The 21,475-nt window shown below is 54.1% G+C and overlaps 11 protein-coding genes across 11 annotated transcripts; 6 read left to right on the forward strand and 5 right to left on the reverse strand.

The window, feature by feature from the left end:
- Positions 1–174: 174 nt before the first annotated feature.
- Positions 175–3,714, forward strand: CLAFUR5_04337 (Copper-transporting ATPase 1; the record flags this gene model as incomplete). Its single annotated transcript, XM_047903485.1, has 1 exon — positions 175–3,714. One exon carries the CDS (start codon positions 175–177, stop codon positions 3,712–3,714), a length of 3,540 nt encoding a protein of 1,179 aa, XP_047761496.1.
- Positions 3,715–4,257: 543 nt separating this feature from the next.
- Positions 4,258–5,949, forward strand: CLAFUR5_04338 (uncharacterized protein; the record flags this gene model as incomplete). Its single annotated transcript, XM_047903486.1, has 1 exon — positions 4,258–5,949. One exon carries the CDS (start codon positions 4,258–4,260, stop codon positions 5,947–5,949), a length of 1,692 nt encoding a protein of 563 aa, XP_047761501.1.
- Positions 5,950–6,314: 365 nt separating this feature from the next.
- Positions 6,315–7,343, reverse strand: CLAFUR5_04339 (AB hydrolase superfamily protein; the record flags this gene model as incomplete). The annotated part of the gene is made up of 1 exon (XM_047903487.1): positions 6,315–7,343. One exon carries the CDS (start codon positions 7,341–7,343, stop codon positions 6,315–6,317), a length of 1,029 nt encoding a protein of 342 aa, XP_047761502.1.
- A 1,276-nt stretch (positions 7,344–8,619) lies between these two features.
- CLAFUR5_04340 (uncharacterized protein) lies at positions 8,620–9,085 on the forward strand (the record flags this gene model as incomplete). Its single annotated transcript, XM_047903488.1, has 2 exons — positions 8,620–8,844; positions 8,897–9,085. The coding sequence occupies 2 exons, from the start codon at positions 8,620–8,622 to the stop codon at positions 9,083–9,085; spliced, it is 414 nt and encodes a 137-aa protein (XP_047760787.1).
- A 165-nt stretch (positions 9,086–9,250) lies between these two features.
- Positions 9,251–9,640, forward strand: CLAFUR5_04341 (uncharacterized protein; the record flags this gene model as incomplete). The annotated part of the gene is made up of 1 exon (XM_047903489.1): positions 9,251–9,640. The coding sequence occupies one exon, from the start codon at positions 9,251–9,253 to the stop codon at positions 9,638–9,640; it is 390 nt and encodes a 129-aa protein (XP_047760786.1).
- Positions 9,641–10,004: 364 nt separating this feature from the next.
- On the reverse strand, positions 10,005–12,041 carry CLAFUR5_04342 (Transcription factor BOA15; the record flags this gene model as incomplete). Its single annotated transcript, XM_047903490.1, has 3 exons — positions 10,005–10,168; positions 10,218–11,098; positions 11,296–12,041. The coding sequence occupies 3 exons, from the start codon at positions 12,039–12,041 to the stop codon at positions 10,005–10,007; spliced, it is 1,791 nt and encodes a 596-aa protein (XP_047760789.1).
- Positions 12,042–12,241: 200 nt separating this feature from the next.
- Positions 12,242–12,802, forward strand: CLAFUR5_04343 (uncharacterized protein; the record flags this gene model as incomplete). Its single annotated transcript, XM_047903491.1, has 1 exon — positions 12,242–12,802. The coding sequence occupies one exon, from the start codon at positions 12,242–12,244 to the stop codon at positions 12,800–12,802; it is 561 nt and encodes a 186-aa protein (XP_047760788.1).
- A 318-nt stretch (positions 12,803–13,120) lies between these two features.
- On the reverse strand, positions 13,121–13,539 carry CLAFUR5_04344 (N-glycosidase; the record flags this gene model as incomplete). Its single annotated transcript, XM_047903492.1, has 2 exons — positions 13,121–13,333; positions 13,390–13,539. 2 exons carry the CDS (start codon positions 13,537–13,539, stop codon positions 13,121–13,123), a joined length of 363 nt encoding a protein of 120 aa, XP_047760791.1.
- A 671-nt stretch (positions 13,540–14,210) lies between these two features.
- Positions 14,211–16,493, reverse strand: CLAFUR5_04345 (uncharacterized protein; the record flags this gene model as incomplete). The annotated part of the gene is made up of 1 exon (XM_047903493.1): positions 14,211–16,493. The coding sequence occupies one exon, from the start codon at positions 16,491–16,493 to the stop codon at positions 14,211–14,213; it is 2,283 nt and encodes a 760-aa protein (XP_047760790.1).
- Positions 16,494–17,102: 609 nt separating this feature from the next.
- On the reverse strand, positions 17,103–18,215 carry CLAFUR5_04346 (Trifunctional nucleotide phosphoesterase protein; the record flags this gene model as incomplete). The annotated part of the gene is made up of 1 exon (XM_047903494.1): positions 17,103–18,215. The coding sequence occupies one exon, from the start codon at positions 18,213–18,215 to the stop codon at positions 17,103–17,105; it is 1,113 nt and encodes a 370-aa protein (XP_047760793.1).
- A 1,575-nt stretch (positions 18,216–19,790) lies between these two features.
- On the forward strand, positions 19,791–21,367 carry CLAFUR5_04347 (uncharacterized protein; the record flags this gene model as incomplete). The annotated part of the gene is made up of 2 exons (XM_047903495.1): positions 19,791–20,740; positions 20,767–21,367. The coding sequence occupies 2 exons, from the start codon at positions 19,791–19,793 to the stop codon at positions 21,365–21,367; spliced, it is 1,551 nt and encodes a 516-aa protein (XP_047760792.1).
- Positions 21,368–21,475: the final 108 nt, after the last annotated feature.

Consider the following 21,475-nt stretch of genomic DNA (forward strand, 5'->3'; position numbering starts at 1 on the left):
TCGATAGCAGCGACAGTATTCCATACGATCGTGCCACCATTGCCTCACGAATTGTACGGCGCTCTTTCACGCTTGCGACCACGACCTGTAACCATTTTGCAGCCGGAAAGGACGCTGGTGCCCTGGCGCACCCATAGTGCTACACGGAGCATACCGATAGCTTGACCCGACACGATGCCTTCCTCGAAAGTGGCGCCCGGCGCCCATATGACGACCACGACCCTCAGAGTAGATGGAATGACATGTGGAGCATGTACCTCTGCTGTAGAGTCGGCGTTTCAGGATGTACAAGGCGTGGGCAGTGTCTCCGTCAGCTTAGTCATGGAGCGGGCAGTGGTCACACATGATGCGGAGCAGATCAAGGCCGAACAGATAAGAGACATGATTGACGACAGAGGGTTCGATGCGGAAGTTATCGCTTCAGATATGCCCGAGCCTCCCATATTCGACGCCTCCGAGGATGATGCTTTGCTAGACGATGATGAAGTAGAGATACTGGGGAGCGGGATGTCCATGACGACCATACATGTCGGCGGCATGACTTGTGGAGCTTGTACATCGGCGGTGGAGGGTGCGTTCAAGAATGTTGCGGGAGTCAAAACGTTCAACATATCTTTGCTTTCTGAACGGGCTGTGATTGAGCATGATGCGAGTATAATAAGCCCGGAGACATTGGCCGAGACCATCGAGGACACAGGATTCGATGCTGAGATCGTGGAGACCAAGGTAGCAGAACCAGCCACAGCAAAGCGCAAGCAACGGAGGAAGAGCGTTTCCAAGAAGCTCATGACGACGACAGTAGCTATCGAAGGCATGACTTGCGGGGCGTGCACTTCATCAGTGGAGGGCGGCTTCAAAGACATTCCTGGACTTGTACAACTTAACATCAGCTTGCTGGCCGAGCGGGCAGTCGTTGTGCATGATCCGGAGGTGTTGCCCGTGGCTAGCATTGTGGAAGCCATCGAGGATCGCGGATTCGACGCTACCGTCGTTTCCAGCGTTGAGGAAGGTGTCCAGACATCGAACAGCAATGTCTCGGTGCAGCTTAAGATATTTGGTCTACCCAGCCCGGAGTCAGCAGCGGATCTACAAACCACGTTGAAGAACATTCCTGGGATCGTTTCAGCAAACGTCACCTTTGGTACTTCGCGCGCATCTGTGTCGCATACGCCGGCCAAGATCGGTCTGCGGGCTATAGTCGAGGCCGTAGAGAAGTTGGGATACAATGCGCTGGTCGCTGACTCTGACGATAACAATGCACAGCTGGAGTCACTAGCGAAGACCAAAGAGATCCAGGAGTGGCGGCGAGCTTTCAGAACGTCTCTAACATTCGCGATACCGGTGTTCATCATTAGTATGTTCCTTCCAATGTTCATACCAGTACTGGACGTTGGCGGTATCAAACTGCCAATAATACCTGGACTCTGGCTCGGCGATGTGCTGTGCTTGCTACTTACGATCCCAGTGCAATTCGGCATTGGCAAGCGCTTCTACAAGTCTGCATACAACTCGATACGGCATGGTGCGCCGACTATGGACGTCTTGGTCGTTTTGGGCACTTCGGCAGCGTTCTTCTTCAGCTGCGCGGCGATGCTTGTGTCAATCCTGATACCACCACATTCGAGGCCTGATACCGTGTTTGACACGAGTACTATGCTGATCACGTTTATCACCCTTGGACGTTACCTCGAGAACCACGCGAAGGGTCAGACGTCGAAAGCTCTGTCACGTCTGATGAGTCTTGCGCCGCCGATGGCCACCATATATGCTGATCCGATCGCAGCAGCGAAGGCTGCCCAGACTTGGGACGCGTCGGAAGAAGTGCTTGAGAAGCAAAGTAGTGTTGCAGAGAAGGAGCCCACTGGATCTGCGGTTGAAGAAAGGACTATTCCGACCGAGCTGATCGAGGTCGGCGATGTCGTGATCCTGAAGCCTGGCGACAAGATTCCTGCAGATGGACTCGTCACGCGTGGTGAAAGCTACGTGAATGAGAGCATGGTCACAGGTGAAGCTATGCCGGTCAACAAGACACCAGGCTCTCCTCTCATGGCCGGCACTGTCAACAATGCTGGACGCCTTGACTTCAAGGTCACCAGAGCTGGTCGTGACACACAGCTGAGTCAGATTGTGCGACTGGTCCAAGAAGCGCAGACGAGCCGAGCACACATCCAGCGGATGGCGGATCGTGTTGCTGGCTACTTCGTCCCGGTCATCATCACGCTCGGTCTGGCCACATTTGTTGGTTGGATGGTGCTCAGTCATATTCTGCCACACCCGCCACAGATCTTCCTACGATATGCCAGTGGAGGTCGGCTGATGGTCTGCGTGAAGCTGTGTATTGCTGTGATCGTCTTCGCATGTCCTTGTGCCCTTGGCTTAGCAACACCGACAGCCGTCATGGTTGGCACTGGCGTTGGCGCCGAGCAAGGCATCCTCGTCAAGGGTGGTGCAGCATTGGAGACAGCGACGCGGATAACACATGTGATCTTGGACAAGACTGGAACTCTCACCCAGGGAAAGATGAGCGTAGCTCGCTCAGAGCCCAGCGCCAATTGGAAAGCCAACAGTCAGCGCGTGAGCCTTTGGTGGACGCTTGTCGGATTGGCTGAGATGAGCAGCGAACACCCTATCGCTACAGCTCTCCTCGCAGGAGCCAAGAGCAAGCTCGGCGTCGATCTTGACGGGCAAATCGAAGGTACAATGGGTGATTTCCAGGCTACCGTTGGCAAGGGCATCACGGCATCGGTCGAGCCAGCGAAATCGCTTGACCGCAAGCGGTACGACATGGCGATCGGAAATGCGGCTTTCCTTCTCAAACAGGGCATAAATGTTCCAGCATCACCTGAAGATGAATATGACGAGTACGAAACTGCGAGACGAGCGTCAAAGTCTGGAGCCTCGTCATCCAAAGCAGCACAAAATGCCGGTATCACCACTATCCATGTTGCGATTGACGGAGCCTACGCCGGTCATGTTGGACTTTCAGACACTTTGAAATCGTCAGCACGCTCGGCCATCGCTGCACTACAGGCCATGAACATTGAATGCTCTCTTGTGACCGGCGATCAAGCAGCCACAGCCCATCACGTTGCAGCTCTCGTCGGCATTCCTCCCGACAACGTCTACGCCGGAGTCCTTCCCGAAGGCAAGAAGGGCATTGTCAATGAGCTGCAAGGCCAAGGTCAAATAGTGGCAATGGTAGGCGATGGCATAAACGACTCGCCCGCACTCGCGACCGCCAACGTCGGCATTTCACTGGCGAGCGGCACGGACGTGGCGATGGATGCTGCTGATATCGTGCTCATGAAGCCGAATCAGCTTATGGATATTCCAGCATCTCTGCATCTCTCAAGGACGATCTTCCGACGGATCAAGATGAACCTGCTGTTGTCATGTGTGTACAATGCGGTAGGACTGCCGATCGCAATGGGGTTCTTCCTACCGTGGGGCATCACGCTACCACCACTGGCTGCGGGTGCTGCTATGGCGTGCTCGAGTGTCACGGTTGTGGTCAGCTCGTTGCTACTCAAGCTCTGGAAGCGGCCGGAATGGATGCACGAGAATGAGGAACTCGCTATCAAGTCTAGTCTGAGGAAGGCGGGCTTCGGAGCGAGAGTAAGAGAGGTGGTGGGTAGCGTCACTGGACGACGGAGAAGAAAGTCGGAGAGAGATCGAGGCGCTTATGTACAGCTGGAGAATATTGACGCTGTATAGGCGATGGTGTTACTTGGGGATGTGTGTTCGTTATTGCTATCGTTGGATCCGGATACCCTGTGTGCGAAATGAATGGCCTGTGAATGAAAGCGTTTGAAATCATAGGTGGTGGCCGAATCGCTCATCGAAATGTCACTCTTTCTCGCTTGGTGAACGCTCATGACGGAGGTGCACGACAGGACAATGTTGACTTGCTGTTGAGCCGGTGCTGTTGTATCGCTTGCATGGCGCCCGCCTCACATGCATACATGTAGCAAGAACTTGGTGGTTTGTGACGAAGACCTGTTAATTGGTCTGACCAGATTTGTTGCCCCACCATGACGTAGAGTTCGCGTGCCACATGCATTCACTTCATGCAAGGATTAACGCGCGTGGTGTGGGTGGATGATGGTTCACTCTGCTTGCACCTCGCCTCGCCTCCCACTTTATCTTCTTGTTCTTCCCCATCCTGCATACGTGTACAGCATAGTCGGCATCGCATGATAGGCGTAGCATTTATCCAACAGCCAGCATTGCAACGCATTCTTCCGAGACAGATCGAGCATGACACGAACCACACGCGCGAGCAGGCAGCGGCCTGATCTGACGGAGTCTTGGGACGATGTGGACTCCAGCTACCACGAGGAAGCCGAGCCGATCTACGACGAGGAAGAGGAGCGCGACGAGCTGGGCGAAGAGTACAGATCGAGGATGAAGGATAGCAGGACATCGCAGAACGGATCCCACGAAGAACCACGGAGAAGAAGTATCAGATCTTCAGTCGAGCCCGAACTTGTGATGCCTACGTCACCAGATGCCGCAGCTGCGAGACGCGACTCGAAACAAAGAGCGGCAACGCCACACATGCGCATGAATCAACGGAGCATGACGAGTGATGCTGGACAGATACGGAAGGCACAGCGATCGGCAACACCGCGCATGAGGCTGAGTGAGAGGTCTATGACGAGCGATGCTGGGAGGATGAGGTCTTCACGATTGAAAGAGCAGCAGGATGCGGATTACGATAGTGACGAGGAGCAGAGCGGAATTCAGTACGGCAGTCTTGCGTGGAAGAACGTACTACGACCGCTGCTACAATACGCATCTGGCGTTGTCGGCATCCTCATGCAGAACTTGAAGCCTGTCTTCGCGCTCGCGCTATTGGCGTATCTGCTCTTCGCGGCGCTGACGTTCGGTGCTGGGTTCCTGAACAACAGCATCAACCATGCCCTTTCGCCCATATGCAGGCTGCCTTTCACTGGATCGCTACCTTTCTGCCCGCTGCCCGATCGACCTGAGTTCAAGGGTACAGCAGAGTTCGACAAGCTCGTACAGGCGCAGGATGCATTTCAAGATGTACTGGCCAGCGCCTCGACTGGTGTCAACTTGCCACTAGACATGAAGCGGAGCGAAGCCAGTGTGCGGGATTTGAAGCACGTCGTGCAATACTCGTCACTGCCATCGCGTAACGAGCTGGTCTTCGAGTTCACGGGCTTCATCGACACTGCACGGCAAGCATCGCAAGACTTGAGCAAATTCAATTCGAGGATCGGTAGAGCTGTCGACCACATTCTCAGCACAAACCGCTGGACTCTGAGTGTGATTGACGGCGTCTCCGCAACCGAGGCCTCAAGAGGCTCAATCTCGAAGTTCATCAGCAACAACCTCGACATCTTCGCACCCTTCCGACCACAAAGTCTCTCCCGCGAACCACTCATGGATCAATACCTCCGCCACACCGGCGCAGTCGAAGAGCAGATCCAGAGTCTGATCGAAGAAGCCCTTGCCCTCCGCGACATTCTCGAAAACCTCGATGGCCGTCTCGACGTCATCAACGGTATCGCCACCCGTGACGATCACAAACTCGCAGCCAGCAAGGAAGAACTCTTCGCAACCCTCTGGTCTAAGCTAGGCGGGAATCGCGCCGACAAGCAAAAACTTGAAAAACAAATCACCCTCCTCAGGAGTGTCGATACGTACCGCCGAACTGCTTGGGCCCATGTCACAACTACAATTGTCAAACTTCAGGCGATTCAGCATAGTCTGGAGGACTTGAGGGAGAGAGTGAGCATGCCGGAGATTGTGGGAGACAAACTGCCTTTGGAGGTACATATTGAGAGTATCAATTTGGGCATTGAGAGGTTGGAGCATCAGAGGGATGCGGGTCGACGGTTGGAGGCGGAGAATTATGCGAGAGTCATCAGTAAGGGGGAGGCGAGTGAGAGGAAGATGTTGGAGGGGAGGGAGGAGCTTTAGGACTTGCTTGGGGGCGTTCGACGAAGAGGTAAGACCTTGGATATGACATGATTGGATGAAGCTCTGATGATGCATTTGGATTTGTACGATGATACCCATAACGTTGAGTCACGCGTTATTTTTGGCTTTGTTGGCTGGTGCTTGCCGCTTCATCTCTCTCTCCTACTCTGCGCGCTGTACACAGACTTCTCTCGTGCCGAAGGGGCATTTCGATAGCCTGGCTGTGGCGATGTACCCGGGATATCATCAGTCGAGGCGCTTGCTTCAATGTCATCAGGTGCAGATATGCTAAAGAAGTATCCTTCCAACGTTATGAGACTCTATATGCCATGATATCTGTCAATATTCGCTATGCCGCCCAGTCCTCACTGCTTACCCTGCTCAAGCAACCATCCAACCCCATCAACAGACTCCTTCACGAACTTCTTGCTCCCCTCCAACTGCGGGAACAAGCTCCAGAATCCATGGGGAACGCCCTCGTACATGTCTACCTTGGTCTTTGTGCCCTCCTTCTCCCGCAAGTGTCGCTCATACAACAGTGCCTCGTCCCGCAACGGATCCATCCCACAAATCTGGAAGTACTGCGCTGGCAAGTCCTTGTGGCCGGTTTTCCAGAGGTAGGGACTGAAGAGCTGATTCCCGCGATCCTCGATGTTGGGAATGTAGTTGTCGAGGAACAGTTTACAGGCCGCATGGCTCAAGATCGGTGCAAATTCGAGCTGGCCCCAGGATGCAAGGTCCTTATCCTTCGGGTGGAAACTGTCAGCGCAGACCATCGGGATCATGAGATGGCACCCCGTGATCTTCGGCGTCAGACCCTCGTCACGCCAGAGATGAGATACAGCAGCGGTAATGTTTCCACCCGCCGAAGTCCCACCAATGATGAAACCTTTTGATGGGTCGGCTCCTAGAGACGAGGCATTCTCAGCTGCCCACTTGGTCGCATCGTAGCAATCATGATGGCCCGTTGGGAACTTATGCTCGGGACCCAGGCGGTAGTCTACATTAACCACGACCATATTGTATTTGCTGACCATAAGGCGACACAACAGCTCCTCGTTAATGAGGCCGCCTATGCACCAGCCGCCGCCATGGTAGACAACTCCCAATGGACTCCTGCCAGCTGCTGGCTTCTCGGGACCATGGATCCGGACTGCGATTTGCTGGCCATCCCGCATTGTGATGTGGCGGTCTTCTTCCTTCACGTTGGGAATTGGCTCGTGGGTTGCTACCATGTTGGCTTTGTTGTCTTCGATGAATTGCCGCATGGCTGCTATGGAGGGGAACTTGCCCATGTCGGGAGCGCCGCCAATGGCTTTGATGGCGGCGTCATATTCTGGGTCGGACTTTGCTGTGGTGGGCCAGGTCTTGGGGTCGTTGAGGATGAAAGGCATTGTTTGTGTTCTTGGAAGAGGTGAGAGCCCTGGTGTTGGTGGGCTGGAAACTCAAAGATGAAATGTTGGAGACGGTATTGAGAGGGGGGACGGTGTTATATGCTTAGAGAGGACGAGCGGCTTCACCGGACTCACTGTAGCGCTACGGTAGATGGAACGGTTGAATGCCTGCACAAGAATCCTGCGTGGTTCGCGAGTCGTGCGAGGAGCTGTTAGAGGGAAAGCACGACGCACCTCGGCAAACCTTTTCCGGGCCCGAGCAGGGATGTGAAAGCTGAACGTCACTTCATCGATCCTATGCCTCCTTCACCTTCATCAACATAGGTCATCGAATATCCTGCTACTTTACGACGGTACCAGTCCCTCAGAGCATCCCGGCAGGAACGACGCCAGTCCCATGTCTGCCAGCCGCTTGTTGTTCCGGCGCTTTCCCCATCTCTCCAGACAACGCACCGCTTGCGTTCCCAACTCCTGCTCTTCACCTCCAAGAAGCCGAAACAACCCACTGGGTCTCCCTGTCGGTCGACTATCGTCGACTTAGAGAGCTGCTTCGACAGCGCGTGAAGCGTCTCGCATGGGTCTGCTGGCACTCATTTCGTCGAAGATGAAACATTGAGTGAGCTTATCATAAGCTCATCATGACGAGCTGCTGTCAGTCTACTGTCTGTGATGAGGCCGGAACGGCTTGCACGTGGCACCATTCTTGACTTGACCTCATCATTGTGAACCGCGGCTCGCGATATGTCGTCGATGGGATGCAGGCCGCACGACAGGCAAGGGATGGACCACAAAAGATAAAAATCGCCTGTGATGTGGGACGCATAAGTTCTTGCATAGCCTCCCATGTGGCAAAAAGAATAGAGAATTTTGACTGCCGGCGAGAATCGAGCTCACGTCCATGGGGCTTCCGCGTTCAGCAACCGTCCCTCCCATGATCTTGCCACTGGACCACGACAGCCGAAGACAACCAAGTTCTGCCGCTATATAGGGCTTGTGCGGGTGGCTGCGCCACATGTCTGGATTAGTGCATGCAGATCAATCTCCGGGATGAGCATGGACGCGAAGCGCTCTGGTGACTCAAGACCTTGGCGCTACGCTCGCTAGCATGTGATAGCCGGCCCGTGCGGATACTTTCCGTGCACCCTCGAATGCTCTTGCTTCAGTGTCCTCACTTTGTTTCCGCACCTGTGGACCACATACAAGAGCTCACTACTACACCAACAGGGGTAGCCCCACACGACCGCTTGACGATGTGCGCCCTGCAGATGGTCATGCCATGTCCAAAGCGCGGGCAAGGAGACTAAAACGCAAGATCAAAGAAGGACGCCCCACTCTCGCACCCGACGAGTACAAGCGCAGAAGGCAACAGCAAGAAGAGGGTGAGCGTCGTAACCGCCAGATCCTACAGCAGAAGAGACTCTTTCCAGCACCAGCAGACTTGGAGCGCGAGAAATTTGAGGAGTATGCGCCTGGTCTCTGCTGCGACCTTCGAGAGCATAAGGTACATTCCTTCTTCACTATTGATTCTCTCGAGTCCTCGCTAATCACACCAGACTATCCGCACCACCCAAAATGACACACCATATCGCGCTCGCGCAATCTGGTTCAACGACTTCGACGAGAGACACACTTTCCACAAGAAGCACCGTCAGGCCCGCCAACTGTACAATATCCTCGTCCACCGTCTGATCAAAGGCGGAACCCTCCACTCCTCGAGCTGCTCTTCGTCGCGGGCTGCCTAGAGCGCCAAGCTTCGGACCAACACCTTCTTCCGTTGGGCGAGCAGTTCAAGCGGAGGGAGGCCTTCGTCAAAGCCTGGTTGAAGTCGCCGTCTGATCTTTACGTCTTCACCAAGTCCGATATCGCACGCTTTGTGCGCATGAAGAAGGATTTTGAAGGCGAGACTCATGGATGTGGACGACGGAGCGCAGACGAAGAAGTTCAACGAGGCGCCTTTGCTTACGTTTGCTGAGGAGCTGCCAGGCATATTTCGTGGCGAGGAGGACCGCGAGGCGCTCGAGGACGGCGAGGAATGGTCAGGGGGCGAGGGCGGTGATCAGCTGCTTGGTCGTGCGTGTGCAAACGGTAGCACTTGGCAGGAGATGCTAGCTGATTACGACAAGATCAAGGACATTGCACTGGCGGACACGATTAGCTGTGAGAAAGCTACGGCTCTACTGGCCCGTCTGCAGGCTGACAAAGCGGGTGCGGACGTTCGAGGGCTGGTCGAGAAGGCGCTGGAGGCTGCGGCGGGTGGAGTGATTGGAACGCAGTCGATGTATGTGGTGCAAAAGTAGGTGCGTGTCCCACTCGGCACATAGCACACTCTTGGAGGCTGCGGCAGTCTGTTCATCATGGATCTGGTGGGAAACATGAATAGAGTAATGCTTCTGTCGATAGCAGTCATACGACTCTATCAATGTGAGAAGCCCACCACAAAGACTTCCCTACTGTCGATTTTACAGACTGTCTCTAATATGGCACAGCGGTAACAGATCTGGGTCAACGCTCTTCTGGCTTTACTGATGGTCATTCGCTGTCCAGAAGGTGGTGTGCGGTTGATACTGGCTCACCTAATAGCGCTGGCGAGGTGATACTCTGTCGCTTCTACGATCTTTGTGTACTCGCCTGTGCGCGTGCAGACGTATCAGTCGTTTGTGATCAGTGATTGTTATTGGTATTCAGGCTATCCCAGAACTCGCTCACGTGGAAGAGATACTGACCAGCGACCTTCCATCGACGATCAAGCAATACTAGTACTTCTTTGATCTCTTGTAGACGTTCGTGGCACTCTGGTCTGGACGATTCTCTAACGTACCAGGCATCTAGATATTGTCAGCAACAGTGTGTAAATATATGCTATGTAAGACATACAGTTCGCTGCTGCCTGATACAGGCTATCAATTACGAGTGGACTGACACGACCGAGGCCGGCTTTCTCGATGAAGCCACGGACTCGTCGTGCGAGGTGTACAACCTCTGCAGACACCGCACTCAAGCCATCTATCGCCTCTTTCTGCATCACGAGCTGCTCTTCTGGCCCGTTTTCTAGTCTCTTCTCGGTGCAGCTGTATGCATCATACAGCGTCAGCAAAGCGGAATAGCAGACTGCCATGGAAGTGCAAAGTGTCGGCTTATGCGTCGGATCGTCCTCTGCAGCCTCATCAGGCAGTACACTGGATAGGGCTTGAAGTGTTCGATGTAGTTGTAGCGCTTCGGTGAATCGATAGTCCGCCGGGAGGTTCTTCTCATTCACGTGCCTTACCACTTTACCGAGAAGGTGACTCGCTTGGCATGTGCGTGCGAATGGCGCGGCTCTGATGGTCTGACTTGCCGATAGCGCAAGAGGTGCAGCTACCAGCATTTGTCCTTGGTCCCAAGAGCTGTCGTCTGTGGGAAGAATAGCGTCAAGGCTGGGGTCCGAGCTGGCGAAAGGTTTGCTGCGGTGACCGATGTTGACGAACCGATCAAGCACAATCACCGACCACCATACGCGTCTACGCTCTTCTTGCTCTGTCCAGGTATTTGGTCTTGGCAGCATTTGCGGAGCACCCTTTTCGTGCAGTCCCATGGCATGCCCAAGCCGTGCTGCATGGCCGATCGACAAGTACACTGCGGGATAGATGCAGTGGCCTAGCTCATAGAGCGATACTAACAAGAGCGCTTGCATCATCTGTATACTGAACCCGTTTTGTGCTTCGACGTAACTCAGGAAGGACTTCACATCCTGGTAGAGTTGGGTCTGTGGCACCATCCTATCAGAAGTCAAAAGTCAGTGCAGGTTCAGGTTCTGGATAGATAGTTTCTTGGGCGAGAACAGTAGTGTCACGCTCTCAACCAAGCCGTATCGAGCTTTGCTACAGATGGGCGAGGCCGTTTCGCCAAGCAGCCCAGCCACTTTGGCATACTACCAGCCCAACCACGACCAAAGGCCCGTCTTGAGATGACTTACCCCTCGGGTACCTCGCTAGTCACCAACTTCATCGCCAGAAAGGGGAGAGCAATCTCTGCACCAGGTTCGTGCATCGGGCTCGACAAGTGCTGGTAGAGACGAATCTTCGAGATGATAGGCATGTATGTGTGAATAGTGGCAAAGTATAACTCGATCATCTCTCTGAGCTCTGCCGAGCTTCCGAGAGCAGTCAGAGCGCCTGGTGGTACCTTGACGTACGGCATCTGAACATGAAATCGGTCGTATTCGAAGGCATCCGAATCTAGGAAGAACATGCTTGGGAATGTAGTCGGTCCCGGCCAGGGACCCGGCGGTGGGGCAGGCGATAGAGCCAGAACGTTGGCGGGGCTCTGGCCGTTGCTCAAAGACGACGAGCCATTGCTCATGTTCACGCCACCGCTGCTGCCGTTGGACAGGCCGCTGTTCGGGGTGTTCACGGCTCGGGACAGAAGGCCTTCCAAGTCCATCACCTTCTGCCTGAGCGCTTCGAAATCATCGGCTGAAGGCATTGGAGGAGGTGCATCGGCACTGTAGTCGCATGCTCGACCGATCCTCAGGCAAAGACCACATTGCGGTATCTGCTTGTCGCATTTCCGCTTCTGCTTTCGACATGACGAGCAAGCTTGAGGTGCCAAATTGGCAGGCGCAAGATGCTGCGGTTGCTGCTGCTGCTGTGGGTGTGGCTGGTATCCATGCTGAGGACTGAGACTTTGCTGATATTCCAGCTGTTCCCGAAGAGAAGACATGATGGCGCCGGGTCGTTGTTGATTAAGATAACACTGCGGAGCGGACGGACGACCCGGCGGCCTCGATCGCGCCTTCTCAGTTTGGCCATGAGGATGCACGTGCCACATCTGTTCCTGCATTAGCGCCGGAGATTGCTGCCCCGCCGTCTTCTTCATATGTGACACAATCTTCTTGCTGCAGCTTCACCATCCGATCGAAGATGAAGATCCTCGATGCTGGAGACCATCCGCTCTCTAACGCGGACGTACTGGACTGGATCAAGCGAAAGCGCGCACAACACGAGACCGAAGATGCTGAGGAGACAGCCGCCAAAGGAAAAGGCGCAAAGGCGACACCACGACCCAAAAACTTCATCACAGCTCTCAACCGACATGAGCGCGAGCTCAACTCCCCGCGATACCCTTACGCTAAAAACGTAGGAGCATATGCGGGTGATGCCCGTGACAAGCAGTTCAAAAAGTTCTGCCAGGAAGCCGAAAATGTTATTCAGGACAACCTCGAGGCAGAATGGAAGGAGAAGCTCAGCACCATGAACAAGGAGCAGGTCGAGAAGGGGCTCGCGATTGAGCAGGATAAGAAGTGCCTCACAGAGCCGGAGCTTCTGATGCTGTACAACCACGCCCCGGTACACGCTGAATTGCTTCAGCCCATGATCGAGAACGTGGAGGACCGATTTTCCGCGAAGGAGCAAGCATTACTCATTGATGTGATCTGGAGGACACTACGGGTTAATGAACAGCGGCCAGTGGAAGAAGAGTAGTGCACTACCAGGATTTCGGACTACAGCAGCATGATTTGGCGTTCTGGATAGAGGAGAGACACTGAGGTGCATGAATTTGAGATACCCAACACGCGAGAGCAGATCCGAAATTGGATAAGCTATGAGGTGCGAGTGGAAAGGAGCTTGCAAGGATTGAATATGAGTCTTGTTGGCCACATGGGATAACATTAGAGCACGAATGCTGGATCTCCATCGGTTGCGCTCGTACGACGGAGCAGTGTCAACACGGACCCTCCCAAAGTCACGAATGGTCTACATGCGACGACCGATCACAGCCAAGCACAAGTCCACCATCACTCACTTCTTCAACCGCTCCCTCACCCACTCCAACGCCTTTCCCAACTTATTTTCTCCCCACTCACCCTCCTTCCCTTCCGCCTCCTCAGTATTAAACCCAATCCCCCAAAGTCTATCATTCGGACTCGTCTCCACAATCTGTCTCTCCTCCGTCCCCACCAACACCTTCCCCAACTCCTCGTTCTGGCTAAACTTCAAGAAGTTCCCTGCTTCCTATACCTTCATCAGCTACCGGGCTCACGACAACAACAAAAGCAACATCCACTCACGACAACCCCATCACAACTCCCATCCCAAACCATCTGATCGAAATTTCTCACCTCCCTCCCCAACTTCTTCGCTTTAGCGGGTGTATCCGCTTGCAAGATCCTCGCAGCCACATCCTTGTCACCCATGAGGAGCGCTTTGTGGTACATCATGTACTGCTCACTAGTATGGAATGGAACTGATTGGGCCCCTCAGTGGAAGGGGAAGGGTACCATTGTTGCAAACAACATTCCTTCTCTGCCCTGTCGAACCCGAAGAAGAAGACGTATTCGTCCGTGACTTTCGGAGGAAGATCTTGGGCGTATTGAAGGGTTGCGGGCAGGCCTGGAATATCGTCACCGATCCAGCGGGGTCCTTTGCCGTCGAGTTGTTCCCAGGACATGATTTGGTGCTGGCACAAGAGAGGATGAGATTGGTGTATCACGTGATGGGACGAGGAAAAGTGGAGACGAGGCAAAGTGAGGGATCGGAAGAAGTCGTAAAGTTTGCCTCGGAGTATAGATAGTGCCCTTGAGGGTATAACAGCTCGTACTTCCTCTCAGTTTGAAGATGAGCTGCTGTGAGCTTACACTTATATGCACAGAGCCACTATGCGCCACTGCTGCATCCGTGAGCCCGCCCTTTCGACCGAGTGAGAAGCTGTCAACAATCCAAAAACTTGCTTGCTCGCTGCATGCAGGACACAAGACCAGAAGAGAAGATACTGAATGCCCGCTAAAGTGCTACGATATGGCCCAAGTCTGGGATCAGCAAAGATCAAGAACAACTCCCCCCGACATTCGCTACGCTGCCACCGACAATTGAGCTGAGATGAACCCGCCGCCTACGCCTCGTAATATTCAACATGGCCATCATTCTGGTTTACAGTCCAGCGTCTCTTAGGCGTAGGATCGAACCTTCTGACGACTCTATCACCGGAAGCCTGTTTACCCCAGAGTGCCTTCACGCTAAGGCCTCTGCTCAACGACTGAGGTGGCGCTTCGCCGACCTTGAGAGGAAGCTCAGACACACCGTCTTCACTCTCAGCGAGGACACTGTCCTGTTGCTTTGGCTCTGGCTTTTGGTCTCCATTGGCCTGGCTGGGACGCCCCCTCGCATTGGAACTGTTCCGTCTTGAGTCGGGCGGCGAGTTGGCGAACTTCAGCATCTTATGGCCAGGGCTTGTCCGTCCATTGGTCTCATTGAGTTTCGAGAAGATTGCATTCTTCTCGTCTTTCATCCTTTGGGCATCCAGGCGTGGGGTACTTCCTGATGGCGGTGTCCACAGGCCAGGACTTACAGTGCCTGGTGGTGTCCATAAGCCGGTGGTCGCAGGGAGCTTGTCCTCCGGTTCCATCGCGCTAGGCCTCGGAAAGTTCGCTGGTGAAGGCAGTCTTTGAGGGATGCTCGAGGCGCTCGGCCTTCTCATGGATCCGAGGGCGGCACTAGGGTTGCTCTTTCTCCCGCTCGGGTTCTGCAAGTTCAAGGTCACTTCAGCGCCAACACCAGCTGGAGCGTGAGGTAGAGAGCCGAACTGCTTATACCTCGCAAGCGCTTCTTGTGCACCTCGCATGTTCGAAATTGTGGACGAAGTAGCTTTTGTCGGATCCACACCTGGCCTCAGATGTTCGGAGGAGGATACAAGCCTCATGTCATAGATCGCGCTCAAGCCGATGTCCAAGCTGCTCCTCCTGCCGCTACCGTTCATCATCTTAATAGGATCTGGAGACGAGCACGGCGTTCCTGTGGGACTAGGACTTCCTGGATTCGAGCTCGGCGGTGACAATAAACCAGGCGCATCATCTTTCCTGACGGCCATTGTCAAGCTCGCCATTCCAACATCGAGCAGCACCGGCTGATTCGTCAAAGCACCAATGAGCGCATTACTACCAGCGCCGTGTGTGACAAGTATGACGACCAGCTCTTCCTCGTCTTCCTCCTCGTGGTGTTTGTCCGCCTGCTCGATGCCCAGCGCGTCTTCCGCACGATCGTCTGCATTGTGCTGGCTATACCACTGCATCAGACTGTTGAGACCTCGTCGGAACCGCCTATGCATCGATGACCACTCTTCACCATAGTTCCCGCCACCACCCCAATCTTGCGGAGGCCTACTGCTGTCCCACTGGTAGTCGACGTGAACTGTTGCGTTTCGTGCGTGAGTCACATAGCCTCGGGGAATGTTGTCGCTATTAGAGATCGCATATGAGGGGATGGGCGGGTGATATATCGCATTCTCTGGGCCAGGAGGAGGAACTCTCGATGTCAATGCGTGAAGCGCGTGTTGTGCTCGAAACGGTGACTTGCGACCAGAACTCTCGTTGCTACCGGCACTGCTGACACTATTAGATCTCGAGCGGTGACCGGTAGGCACGTCCAGAGCATCGCGAACATGGCTCCAATCATCCAGAGTGGTCTCTCGACTCGCCGAAGGTCTGCTGTTGGTAGCACCCCACAAACTACTCTTGGACGACTTATGCGACAAAGTGGGAGTATAGTTGTCCAACGGATCGTTCTGCATCAGCTCCGCCTTTGCGCCTGCAACCATCATGGGGCTCGGGGGAGGCGGTGTGATCTGGTCAAAGTAGCCCGGATTGAGCCATTCTCCCAAGAAGGCATCCACCCGGATCTTCGACCTGCGATACTTCTTCTGCGAGTGCCCGTCGAGTGCTCTCCGCGCCCGATCCCTCGCAAAGTCGTGGCTCGGCTCAGTGATGGGTCGCAGGTGAGGCGACTTTGGTGCATCCTTTGCGCGCAACTTGGGCGAGGCCGAGTGCATCGTTGCCGGTGTCCTTGGCATCTCTTTGGGCGGTTCGTACTGAGCCATGCCTGCTGAGATGGCCACGCTCGTCTGGAGGCATCGCAAGAACGGCGAGGTATGTATGACGACTTTGTGTTTCCTCTTCCTCTTCCTACTGCCGTCTCCCACGCTCTGCTCTTGCTCCCGAGCATGCAGAAGACTTGCGATCCGCACACCCAGGGCGCGACACTGGTTCCAGCCTCCATACGTGAGCGGTGGATCGTAGGGCGTCGGTGTCGACAGATGCCATGACTGATCTGCCGCGTCCAGTCGCATGCCATGTCGGGCTATAATGACCACTGCTGGTGGCTTTGTTTCCGTACGAGACATCATTCCTCGCCGGGTAGTCGTCACGGTCGTACGAGAAAGTGGGAGTGGTCGGCAACGGATTAGAGGAGTGCTTTGATCCGGCCTCTTTGTGTAGCTATGTGGTCTTCATTGTGCTATTGTGTCTCCTTGGAAGTTCCTCTCACCCGCTGCCGCATGGACTGAGTCCAGAAGTTTTGCGTGGTACCTAGTAACTTCGGATGTGATACTCGGCTTCGGTCTTCGAATGTCGGGACCCTGGTCGCGTCTCCCCCGCAATGGAAGTTATGGAATGCAGGGTCTTTGCACGATGTCGCTGTGATGAACGCTGTGCCGATATACATATATATTGCACCACTTGTGAGGAGAACAGTTCGTTGTGTTTCACAAGATGCATTTGGTCGCACAAAGCCAGTGCGACTGATGACTCCATCTCACATGATGCCTATTCTGAACATGGTCAACGCCACAATAAGCCCTACGGCTCGCTGTTAGGACAAACGCCGACCAAGATGACTCCATGACCGTTGACGGCCCGGCTCCTCCTCTTCCTCCTGTTCAGTACTCCGACGACGACGTTCTTCCAGTCACGTCAACAAGCAAAGCCTGCAAGGGCCTTTCGAGAGATCTTCCTCAGGTTGCAAATTTGATTCGGCCCTCAATTCTCGGGGCGATACCCTTCGTCCAGTGGCAGCTAAAAGCCTCATGCTTGCTCGTAGCCATGTCCGGATGTCCTTCAATGCCAGCCAGGCGCCTCCACTTGCGCATGACCTTGCGTACGGTATTGAGCTCATGCTCTGTGTTGATAGATGGCATGATCGCTGGCATGTCGGCGTCCTCATCATCATCGCTGTCTGAGTCGGCGTCTGCTTGTCCCACTTTCAGACTCTTGGCTGGTCGTGCAGGAAGATCGCTGGTGTTGCGAGTGTGTTTCTGAGCTGTTCCAACAAGCGACTTCCTCGTGTTGCCATTGGACTCCAGCTTCTCGTCGTGAAGCTTGTCCTCGATAGGCGGGACACGCAGAGGTTGGGCCGACTGGTTTGGCTCCTTGACTGGATGCACTTCATGAAGATCATCTTGAATCTTACCAAAGTGATTGCCCATGGACGTACTCCACTTCTTCCACTTACCCAGCACTTTCAAGCTCATGAAATATTGACGCAGGATCATGGATATGAGCATGCCGTTCTCGTCACTGACAATGCTCTCAGCTGTACCACCATGCTCTTTCAGCATGAGGCTTGTGAATCCATCTTTCCCTCGCACCATGTAGTCTCGAGTGGCGACCTTGTACTTGCGCTCCATATCTATAGTTTCACCACCGATTCGTATATCCGAACAACGTTGCCCAGATGGCATTGCAGGAGTGATGGTGAATGAGATGTTGCTGACTTGCGGGAATCGGCCTTCCAGAGCCGGATACGTGCTGACACCATTTTCTAGTGCCTTGACGATCTCCTTGCCTTTGACTTGGACTACAACGCAGGGGACTTCGAAGGGGAAACAGTTCATCATGTCCTTTACGCGCAGCACGCCGGGTGGGTAGATCTGGTCACCTCTTATGGTGCCAGAAGCCATGATGCAGCAGTCCGCCAGGTAGTGTAGTCTCATGAGATCGCACACGAAATTGCCCATGTTACTCTCCTTCATGCGGACTGTGGTGAAACGAGCGTCCAGAGGTGCGAGTGTATATCCAATCGGCTTCTCAAGCTTCGGTCTCAGGCTTGCTGTGATCTTCTCTACCATTTCGACGGCTGTGGGCTCTTCCGGTATGGAGCTGACAATGTCTCGCCGGGTGATTTCAAACCTCCAGCCCCTGCCATCGTCGTTTCGCCGACACTCAAGGTAAGAAAGCTGTTTGAAATCGGAACCGGAACGCAAGACGTGTGTGCCATTGATGATGCTGTGGTTATAGTAGTGATCGTGGCCGCCCAGCACGATGTCTACTGTGCCAGGATCGATCTTGGTGGCCAGTTTGTTGTCGTTTGGCTCGCGTTGGTGGCTGACAACGACAAAAATGTGCTGTTGGCGGTTGTGAACCTCCAAAGGTAAGCGTAGCGGAGTGGAGCTCTCTACCAACCCTTCTAGACTGCAAAGTAGCGTGCGATCCACGCTACCGCTACCCGACGTACAGTGCTTATTAAGCGTAACGACCGACGAGCGCTAGCCATCCACCTACGCTCGAGTGTTCGCAAGCTCACACGTCGCTACGGTGGTGGCGTCAGCGAGGAGGGAGTGGAGCTCTATCACCAGCCCTCAACTAGCCTTGGCGCCCGCTCTGATTGGTCAACTTTCAAGTTTCAGGGTCACGTGACCTGCCGCACTGTGCCTGTTGGCGAACTCGCAAACATATACTCGTCGCTAACGCCTATGTCGTCGTATAGAAATGTGCTGTTGGCGGTTGTGAACCTCCAAAGGTAAGCGTAGTGGAGTGGAGCTCTCTACCAACCCTTCTAGACTGCAAAGTAGCGTGCGATCCACGCTACCGCTACCCGACGTACAGTGCTTATTATACGACGACATAGGCGTGAGCGACGAGTATATGTTTGCGAGTTCGCCAACAGGCACAGTGCGGTAGGTCACGTGACCCTAAAACTTGAAGGTTGACCAATCAGAGCGGGCGCCAAGGCTCGTCCGGGGCTGGTATAGAGCTTCACTCCCTCGCTGACGCCTCACCTACGTACTCGCAAGCTCGTACTCCGGTGTGGCTAGCGCTCGGTCGCTGCGCTTAATGATACTGCTCTCCATCAACATCAACATGACGCTTGCCAACCCGGTCAATACCACGCCGCTCTGCTTCTGGTATCTTGAGCGGCATTGGCCACTACCCAATGGTCACTCTTGCCATCTCACAAAGCTTCACAGCAAACCTGACAGATGGAGCCAAACAATCGTGGCCATCGCCCTCCTGGCCCCCTCAGCTCCTCTAGTCCGATGTGGCGGTCTTCACTCTTCACTTTCATGGTCTTGATGATGCGCCGAAGCAGGAGGCTTGAATGTGCAGAAGTGGTGCGCTGTCATGGGGATCAACCCTGCAATGCTGATCCGACAGGAACATTTCCGGCTAATGTCGGCTAACTCCCATCCAGAGTATAACAGGTGGGAGCACTGCGGTTCTATGATGTGCACCGCGGATCTCACTGGAAAACAATACGAGGTCTGCTCTGCTGCTGACCGGTCTTGCAGCCTTCGTTCGACGCGGTGTACATGCACAAGTCGAAGTACCACTCGGTGGCCTATCTGGAAAGCACCAAGAGCTCGAGAGATGGTGTGGCAAACCTTATAAAGCAGGGTACAATACCAGTCCTCTAATGTGTGACTATGCTTACTTTGCATAGCTCGCCAAACTTCGATCCAGGAGGACAGCTCTATCCTCCGGCCAGACACCCTGACCAGCGACTTGACCTGAGAGTACAGCCGCAATATACCATATATGACAGCGGTGAGAAGGCTGCAGAATTCATAGTCGATGCACTGTTGTCGTACTTCCGTGGAGATCCGTTTAAGCCTCATCTAAGTAAAGCCAAGGATAGCCGCACTCTGGAGGTCAAGATTCAGCTTGTTGGTGAAGAGCATGTACTAATCCAAGATGAAGTTCCTGTCAATTCGTCCCGTGAATCGCTCAGCTTTGAGCTCAGGCAACTGAAAGCTCGCCTGGAGCCATATGCCATTGAGCTTGAAGCGCAACTGTCGGGCCCTGAGCACCTAACATATCACGCCGAGACTGAGCTGTACTACTTGCCAGCCAAGAACAATGGCAGTACAGTGAGAATCGACAACCTTTATGGCGGTATGATGGTAGCCAACAGAGCCACAAAGTTCTCCTTCGAACCTCTGCTTCCCTTTGGCTTCTACACCAACTGCTCTGGCTATCTGAATCAGTCGCTGAACAATGTCTCCGCGTACAAAGACCTAGGCTTCAACGCGATCAACCCTGTCTGCTCCTTCGCAGATGGAGGCCTCGATCATATGCTCGACTGGCTGGATGAGGAAAATCTGTGGTTCCAGTACGATATGCGAGGGTCCTACCTGAATCTGTCGTCCGTGTCTGAACAGATCCCTTTGGTCAAGCATCGACCTAATCTTTTGTCCTGGTATACAGCTGACGAGCCAGATGGATGGCAGTACAACTTGAGCTCCACCAGAGCGGTGTATGATCTGCTCAAGAGGGAAGACCCATACCATCCGACTGGCTTGGTACTCAACTGCGACAACTACTACTTCGAAGAGTACATCTCTGGGACCGTTATATCATGGAAGACGCGTACTCAGTGGGCATCAATCCGACCTTCAGCAGGAAGTTCAACACCACCTGCAATGAGACCTATGGTGACTGCGGTTGTGGTGACTGCAAAAGCTCACTTCTTGATGTCTCCGATCGCCTGGACTCATATGCTGAGTATCAAAGCTGGCTGGGTCTCCCCGAGAAGCCGCAGTGGTCCGTCCTCCAAGCATTCTCCGGAGAGCACTATTGGGCGCACAGTCCATCTCCTTCAGAGACCTGGGTCATGATGATCCTGAGCTTCAACCACAAAGCCAAGGCCATGATGGGTTGGACCTTTCCGACAACGCCAGTGTTACTGGGCACAGCACACGGTATGATGGCCAAGGTTGCTTCTCAACCACCTGTCCGGGACTTCTTGATCGGCCATGATCCCAAGGCAATCCCGGTCGACTCCCACCCTCTCCTGGACGTGGCGTACTCGGTGTTGGTAGGAATGGCGAACATAGAGACCGACCACAGTAACACGACCCTCGTTATCGAGCTGCCTGTGAAGGTCCATAACGTCATGGATCAGCCGTGGGGCTATCTGTCCTGGTACCTCGACGAAGAAGGGATACTTTGTACGTCTGGACTGGAAGGTCTGACATCTAGCATTGTCACCCTCCATGTATGAAGTACGCGTGGATCAGATGAATATGTCCTTTTTAAAAAAGGCCTCAGGCACTCGAGGCTCGGTTACGAAGCCGTTCATGAGCGTTGTTGTTCTCCCGACCAAAGAAGT

The sequence above is a fragment of the Fulvia fulva genome, chromosome 4 (genome assembly GCF_020509005.1).
Source record: "Fulvia fulva chromosome 4, complete sequence".
In the NCBI taxonomy this organism is placed as follows: domain Eukaryota; kingdom Fungi; phylum Ascomycota; class Dothideomycetes; order Mycosphaerellales; family Mycosphaerellaceae; genus Fulvia; species Fulvia fulva.